General features: G+C 53.6%; 2 protein-coding genes across 2 annotated transcripts in view; one reads left to right on the forward strand and one right to left on the reverse strand.

The window, feature by feature from the left end:
- PTDSS2 (phosphatidylserine synthase 2) overlaps positions 1 to 3114 on the reverse strand; it is a 57585-nt gene extending 54471 nt beyond the window's left edge. The window contains exon 1 of the mRNA XM_009334021.1: positions 3044 to 3114. Within this exon, the coding sequence (XP_009332296.1) occupies positions 3044 to 3114 (71 nt within the window). The remainder of the gene's footprint in view (positions 1 to 3043) is intronic.
- A 4-nt stretch (positions 3115 to 3118) lies between these two features.
- Positions 3119 to 7853, forward strand: part of ANO9 (anoctamin 9) — a 12935-nt gene continuing 8200 nt past the window's right edge. The window contains 9 exon segments of the mRNA XM_009334033.1: positions 3119 to 3145; positions 3218 to 3283; positions 3522 to 3638; positions 3916 to 4052; positions 4358 to 4407; positions 4997 to 5055; positions 5266 to 5348; positions 7157 to 7291; positions 7403 to 7499. Coding sequence (XP_009332308.1) covers positions 3119 to 3145; positions 3218 to 3283; positions 3522 to 3638; positions 3916 to 4052; positions 4358 to 4407; positions 4997 to 5055; positions 5266 to 5348; positions 7157 to 7291; positions 7403 to 7499 — 771 coding nt within the window.

A 7853-nucleotide genomic window follows, 5' to 3' on the forward strand; every position in this document is an offset into this window, starting at 1 on the left:
CCCTCTTCAGCTGAATGCAATTTTTATCTGTTACCACTCCAGAGGTGGGTACTGGGAATTGTCTGTGCTAATCTGCAAATAATTTGCAAATTCCTCCCCATTTTTCAGTCCTATGCAGAGGTGCTCGCGATGGCTGCAGAGCGGGTACCAGGCGGTAAATTACGTTGCTATGGGAACACAGAGAAAAGCCAAACCCTGCTACCACGACACCCTTATTGCCTAGAGAGCCGTACAGGGGTGGTGTGAGAAGCATCCCCACCGATTCTTAGGGCTTGGCTGGAAAATTAGGAAGCAACAAGTCCCTCATGGGATTAAAATCAGTGCTTGCTATTTCAGGAACATGGAGAAGCAGGGACAGGATCTGGCTGCGTCAGGTCTGAGAGACCAGCAGTGTTACAACTGGGAGTGCTGGTGGAGGAAGGATGCTCTGCTGAAGCTCTGCAGGCTCAGCCCCAACGCTCTCCCCATGGGGAAGGCCCTGAGGCATGGGCAGGGGCTGGTAGCGCCATCAGGGATCTGGGGGTAAGGCTTCCAATACTCCAGCCCCCCAGCCTGGCTACACAGACCAAGCCCCATGGCCGGATACGTCCCACTTGTGAGCCTACCTTGGTAATCCCATCAGCCTCTTCCCTAGGAAATGGATGTGCTGGTCAGGACGCTTTGACTTCTGAGCAGGGGACCATGCCTGCAGACGGTGGAGCTGGGAGCCACCTGGAAACAGAAGCTGTGATGCTAGCAGGTCCATTTACCTCCTCCTGAGCTCTGTTGGGGTTAACACCAGCGGGACAGCCGTATAGAGGTGCCGACCCCAGTGGCATCTAGGAACACCTTGAAACCCCCCTGTCCCCAAAGGGTGGTTTCCCCTCCACGTTGCAGGGATCACTGGTAGAGCTGGAAGGCTGGCAGCCCCAACAGGCAGTCTTTGCAGGATGAGGCTGGTGCACATGCGGGCTGAGAGAAACCAGCTAGGCAGGGATGAGACAACACGACCTGCGGAGAGGTGGTGCCAGACTAGATCTGTGCCAGCATCAGAGCATCAGCAACGGGGCAGAGCCCCACCGGGACTCCTACTCCCTCCCCTGTGCCCAGAGGGGGGCTTTTGGCCAGGGACAGCTGCTGCACCAGCTAGGTGCTTACCCACGTGGGGAGACCAACCGGAGCCAAAACCCAATTTTCCGACCCCAAAGCCTGCTCCAGGGCTTTGGCAGAGCAGAGGACACCACCACAAACCCCTCTCTGCATCTTGGCCTAAATTGGGGCACCTTTTAGCAGTGGGAAGTGCTGGTCCTTACTACAACAGCATCTCTGGGGGAGAACATCCCTCTTCTCAAGCCTTTTCACTTTGGCTTTCTGTTGGTCAGTCTCCCATGGCCCTTTTGCTTTACGGGAAGCCAGGGCCCTAGCTCCACATAAGAGAGGATTTGGCAGAGCATTTCAGCCCTTTCCTCATCCCAGTCTCTCCTGCTTCTATGGCCTCATTCTTCAGTGAAAGCTTGGGATCCGGATCTTACATCAGGGCATGGTTTCACCACCACTGCTCTGCTCCTGAGATTACAGCTGGATGAACTTGTCTGGCTGGCTGCTGTTTCAGGTCACAATGTCTTTGGTGGCGGTACTGACTGATGATATTCCCGATCCCCTGGCAGCTCGTTCCCACTTCTGTGCTGTGATACCGTGCCCTCGGGACAGGCAGCATAACTGTTTGTGGGGCTGCACCATGAGTCACATCAGAGAACTGCAAAAAACCCAAAATATGCTGTTTTTAAGACGGGATCCATTCCCTGCCCCTGTCACAGTACGGCCTGCAGAGCGTGTCTTTATTAAACTCATTACATTCACTGGGACCTGAAGCCCGGCGTGCTCTTGCCAATCCATTGAAAGGCTGGTTGGACTAATCCCCCCTTGCCTAAAAGAGAACTATGGCTGCAAAACCAGGCTGAGATCACATCAGGGAAGCCAGGCGTAGAGGACAGGGACAAAGTGGTTTGAAGCTAATGTGCTCCAGTTCTGGGCACCCACCCAGGAGTGCTCACTGCAGCATCCTTTGGCGGAGGGGCACCCCGGGCTGGGAAATCATGCCAGGCAGAGGGCAGCTGCTGCCACAGGGCCGCCTTATTTCCTTCATGCACCCCCAGAGCCACACCACTTGGGTGTCTGAGCATTATCAGGCTTAAATAATGAAGGTGAGCAGCTGCGTTCGCCCCTGTGCAGCTTCTCTCTTTGGAGCCGGTAGCACACGGGAGGGAACCAGGTACAAACATCAGCAGCTCACCTTCCCCTCTCTGCCCCTAGGCTGCAGACTGAGGCATCTGAGGTGTTTTCCCAAGAACTCGTTTTTCACCTGCTTTGCTGCAGTCTGCAGGGTTGTGTAAGCCTCCGATTGTCCGTGCCCCACTCTCCCTTCACCGGAATTTAAAACTACCTTCCCCACCCTTGCCAAAAAGTTAACAGTGCCCTATCTGAAAGGAACAACTAAAGAGGGGAAAAGGTTGATTAAAGATTGTAAAAACCACTGTAGCATGGCAAGATAGTTAAGTGTTGACACTCTTCCAGTACAAATGTCAGGACATGAGGTGAAACAGGATGGAGCAAAGTCCAGAGCAAAGGGAGGGTGGTTTTTTTTTTCCCCTCCCATCTGGCTCCCTTGCAACCCAGGGTGCCATAAATGTTGGGCATTACATGAGTTCAAGAGGAGGCTGCACACACAGAGCAGTGGTCCCTCCAGGATCCCTAAACACGAAGCCATATTTGACTCAGGAAGAATCCAAACTGGAGAGCAGGAGCGTATGGGAGAAGGTTTCAGACAAGCCTGCTCATACCCTCCTCCCCAGGCGTCCCCTTGTGGCTGCTGGGAGAGGAAAACTGGGCCAGGTGGATCTTGATCTTATGTTGTAATGCAATTTTATCTACATGGGTTCTGTCTTTTTTGATATACTGCGAGTACGACCAATGACACACCCTAGAGCACCTAAATGCCAAGCGGGCTTTGCTGACAGGCAGCTTTCTGTGTACCACAAGCAGAGCACTGCTCACCTGCACTCACCACCCGGAGCAGGGCAGCTTGATCTCGATGCCCCCAGGCTTCTGGGGATCTCCTGCTCTGATCCAGGGCATCGCAATGCCGTCAAAACATTTGCAGGGAGAGGTTTGCTCCATGCCCAGAGACGGGATCTCCCAGGGAGCCCGCTGAAGCCTTCACTGGTTTTCTCTTCCACAGGATGAAATTCTGTTGACTCCCTGGAGGGATTTTCCTGTCGAAGAGAGAGACCCGTTTGCCCCCCCGGTAAGCTTTGCTCCCTCTGCACTCACAGCGAGTTCAGCACAGCTCAAAGAGGGGAGCAGGGCAGTGTCGAGGCAGCAGCTGTCTCAGTTTCCCCATCCCCATTCTCCTGCTCACTCCCAGTTCCCAGGGGCCCTCTACACAGTCATGATGAAGGTCCAAACCTCTGAGAGGCTGGGGCTGAGAGGGAGAGCTCTCGGCTTGCCACCTCGATAAATTCCCTGGTGTTTTCTGTGGGCAGGATGAAGAGAAGTGGGATTTCATCCTGGTAAGCGACATCCACGAAGCGGGCAGCGAGAAGGAGATCAAGAGGAAGAAGTTCCTGGATGAGCTGAGCAAGAAGGGGTTCACCATCAAGGTGAGGGGCTGCAGGAAGAAAAGGCAGCAGATACTTGGCTCTCTTGTGGTACCCAGGATCCAAGCCCAGTTCAGGCTTCTGCATCTCAGGAGATGGGAGTGACCTGAACCATTGAGCTGATCACCATATCAGTGCTGGAAAATAAACCACTTGCTCAACCAGGGGAGAGCCCAGCCCCAGGACTCACATGGCCCCTGGCCCTCGCAGCTCTGCCCCTTTCCCTGCCCCTCTGGCTCTGCCAGCATCGTTCTAACAGCCCTTCTCTTCCACCCACTAGAAAATTGAGGATAAGAAGCTGTTTTATGGAGTCCGTGCCCCAAAACAGATCTTCCAGAAATACCAGGGGCTCCTGAGGAAACCCGACAACAGGCTGCAAAACCCCAACGTCCATCAAGACATACCAGTGACCACCAGGTGGGTGCTGAGCCGGGCTACTGACTTCCAGCATCTTGCACTCCCCTTTCTCTGCACCAGCATCCAGTTTCCAGGTCAGCTCACAGTTGCGCCAGGCTTTTCATTTTCCACAGAAGGCCACCTCCACCTACCACGTGCAAACTTGCTGGCTTCTCATTGTCCACAGCCAGCTCCCGATTTCTTCCCCCCTTCCTTCCCTGGATTTTGGTGCACACCTTCTCCCTTCCCTCCCCTGTTTTCCAGGGCCACACAACACAAGTCTGTATCCCCAGAGCAGCCTTTAACCACAGTTTCTCCTTGCTCAGGATACGGATCGTGAACTTCATCCTGCAGAATACGACGACGCCCGACCGCGGTAAGGGAACAGGGCCAGCAGGGGTGATGCTCAGCCTGGATCTGCAGGAAGGCTCCTGCCCCATGGTGGGCACAGGCATCCCCAGCTGCCTCACCACCCACGGGGAGGATGCAGAAGTGGGGAGAAAGCCAGGGTGCAGCTCAGACAAGTAAATTTGCTGCTGCATCCAGGGGCTGGGAGATTTGGACTGCAGGAACCAGCAACAGCCCTCTACTCCCTCTCCCCAAACCCCTGACCTCAGCTGCCAACCACCGCTCTCCCGTGTCCCCAGAAGAGCTCATCCCTCTCTGACACCCCAGGACGAGCAGGGCAGCACAGGGTGCTGGCTTTCTAGCTGTATCTAAGGACCTGCCTACCTGGCTTGCTCCCAGAGCCAGCCACAACGCAGCCTGCGGCAGCCCAGCAGAGTAGCACAACCACAAGGATTAGTGCTGATCCCTTTTGAATAGCTCAGCCTCTCCCAGGTGGTGGTTTTTTTTTCGCCCCCCTCAAAGGCTCCAGAAAAGGTTTGGGGTGATTCTGCCTGGCAGGGAGCACATGGGGTGAGAGCAAAGCTTCACTAATCCTCTCCGTTCTGCTCTGCTACCAGAGAAGCTGCATGACCTGATGAAGAAGAAGGTCTTTGAAGCGACGTTTCCCCTGCACGAGGTGAGGCTGAGCACATGGGTGCCTGGGAGGAAAAGCCACGAGAGGCGAAGGAGCAAGGCCGGGTGGGGGAGACCTTTGGGTAACTGGGGCTGCATCAAGACCTCCCTGGATGAAGGGCACAACAAAGCTCCCAACAGCAGCCTGGGAGCTGGCCTGGGGATTAAGGTTGCCCTAATAATCCTGTATCCAACCAACTTCTCTGCTCCCCAGAAAGAAGAGGTAAGGGAATTCCTAAAGGAGAAATGGGCTCGCTGGAGAGGTATATTTTGCCAACAGCCGATTGAGAAGATCAGGTAACACAGGCAGAAGAGGCACAGCAGATCCTTCTAACCAAGAGTTCCCACCTGAAACCCAGAGAGCTTTATGCCCTTTGCCAGGCTCCCGTGTTTTCTTTTAAATCATTAGTTTGAACCTGGCTCTTCTCATACATACCGGGCTTCTTCTGAAGCCTGCAGAGTTCTTACCGTAAGGGGTATCCCTGTGGCACTGAGCTCCATCTGCTAGTTTTGCAGTATGAAACAATCCTCACATCTGCATGGTTTTTAATTAGCCCGTTTCATTTTCAACCACACGCTCCCACGTTCAAAAGGAAGGCGAAGTGGGAACAGAGCATCAGTGCAGCACATCCAGCCTGAGACTGAACTTGGGGCATTAAAGGCAACAAGGGGCTCCTATAACCACATTAAAACTCAAGGAAGAGCACAGCTCTTATTTTAAAAGGGGGAGAAAGCTAACGCTCCGTAGCCAGGGGAAGAAGGGCAAAAAGAACATGCTACTTCATAAAGTTGTCAGTAGGCTCTGTTAGGGAAGTGAAATGTTAAAATGGAGATGTGCTCTACTTCCTTAAATGTTTATTACAGTTTACAAGTCTAGCAGAGGCACTAGGGACTCTTGACGCCTCCATGGTGCACAAGGTCAGACAACTCATCGTTTCTAAGGTCAATGCATCATGACTTCTTGTTATCACAGAAGGATTAAGGGACTGAGTATGAAATTGGGCTGGGGGGGGCAAGGGGAGCGTTGGGGTTTTTGGTTTGTTTTAAAAAAAGGCCAGGGAGCACATCACCACCTTTGACTACTGGTAGAAAGTGAATTCCTCTGGAATACAGGAGGGGAGGCAGGTCCATCAGTCAGTAGTTACCATCATTTCTTACCCATGCCTCCAACCCTCTTCCCCACACCAAAGAAAAATGAGATACTGCCACCATAAGAATGAGATGTGAAAGCACTGCAGGGAGATAGCTGGGCCCAGAAGGAGAAATTGCTCTGGTTTGAGAAACACCGCACCCCGCAGCTCCCTTATCTTCTTCAAGCCCGGCATTTCTAAAATTGTTCTGTAGACACTGATTGCAACTTGGTCTCCCAACCATTCCCACCCCTCTTACCTGGCATACGGTCAGCCTGACCACATGCAGGCATCTCCCCTTGAGTTAGACCCTCTGGGCTCCCTTCACGGAAAGGCAGAAGCAGTGCCTGTGGGACCATGCCCACTTCACACGGAAGCAGGCATCAGCAAGAGTGGCTCTCCCTGTGGCATATTAACCAAGGGGGGAAAGGAAAAAAAAAAAAAGAAGAAAAAAAGAAATGAAATCTCATTCCTTAGTTTGTATCAGTCACCAGGCTGACTTAAGAACAGGAGAAGCCTTCTCACAGGCTTCTCTAAACCCCTGCAGGACAGCATGCCCTACACCACACGGTGTAGACCAAGCCAGCCCCCACAACGGCCTTGCGTTGCTCTCCATCCTGAGTTCACCTCTCAGCCAGAGCTGTGCCCTCAGCACATCTTTGCCGTGCAGCCCCACAGTGATGTCCACAATGCACTTCACTGCCTTCCCATGCAGTCAGAGCACAAGGAGAGCCAGCTCGCTCTCCTTGCACATGCTGCTGCTGAAATCCCCTGGGAAATGCTGCACGCGGTCCCTCCAGCTCCTCTACTCAGTTGGGCTGACTCTCCCAATCCCAACAAAATCCCCAGACATGCAGACAGCACTGCCCCTCCTAGACCCGATATCCCTTTGGGGGTGGAAGAGCATTTTCTAGTGATCCCGAGCAATATGGTCTCCTCCACTGGCCCCAAAGCACATCTCATCTTTCCTTCCAGGTGCTATTTCGGTGAGAAGGTGGCCCTGTACTTTGCCTGGCTGGGCTGGTACACCTACTTGCTGGGAATCGCGGCAGTGGTTGGAACGGTGGTCTTCGTGGCTGGGATTACTGTTTTCAGTTCCAGCCAGGTGAGGTAAGGCAGTTGGGAATGCTGAACGTGCATTCCGTTCATGAGCCTTTTCTATGCATGTGGCTTTGAGACACTGTTATTCCCCTTTGCTTCCCTCTACGCCTTTCTCTCTAGCAAGGAGATCTGTGAAGCCAGTAACACCATCATGTGCCCGCTCTGTGACCAGAACTGCTCATTTTGGCTGCTCTCCGACACCTGCACCTACGCCAAGGTAGGTAGCCCCCTTCCCAAGACAGGCTCAAGGCAAAGGATGGGGAAACACTCCCAGCTTGTGCTGTTCCCACACCACTAGAAGGAAAAGCCACCCCAGCAAACTGGCTACAACACGCAGGAAACCTCCACTAACCTCTGTAATAAGGAGGAAGTACAGCCAGATCATGGTCTCCATCACCACCAAGGAAGGCTTTACCACTAACAAGTCCCAGTGTCCATCCCGTTCCTGCACTTTGCCCTCTTGCAGCATCTTTACCTGTCTCAGGGGGACGACCAGGGTGGCAGGAGGACAGCTGAGCACAGAGGCCTCTCCCCAGACCCCGAGGTGCCACAGCCCCTGCACCCTGCTGCC

The sequence above is a fragment of the Pygoscelis adeliae genome, unplaced genomic scaffold (assembly GCF_000699105.1).
Source record: "Pygoscelis adeliae isolate BGI_AS28 unplaced genomic scaffold, ASM69910v1 Scaffold420, whole genome shotgun sequence".
Classification (NCBI taxonomy): Eukaryota; Metazoa; Chordata; class Aves; order Sphenisciformes; family Spheniscidae; genus Pygoscelis; species Pygoscelis adeliae.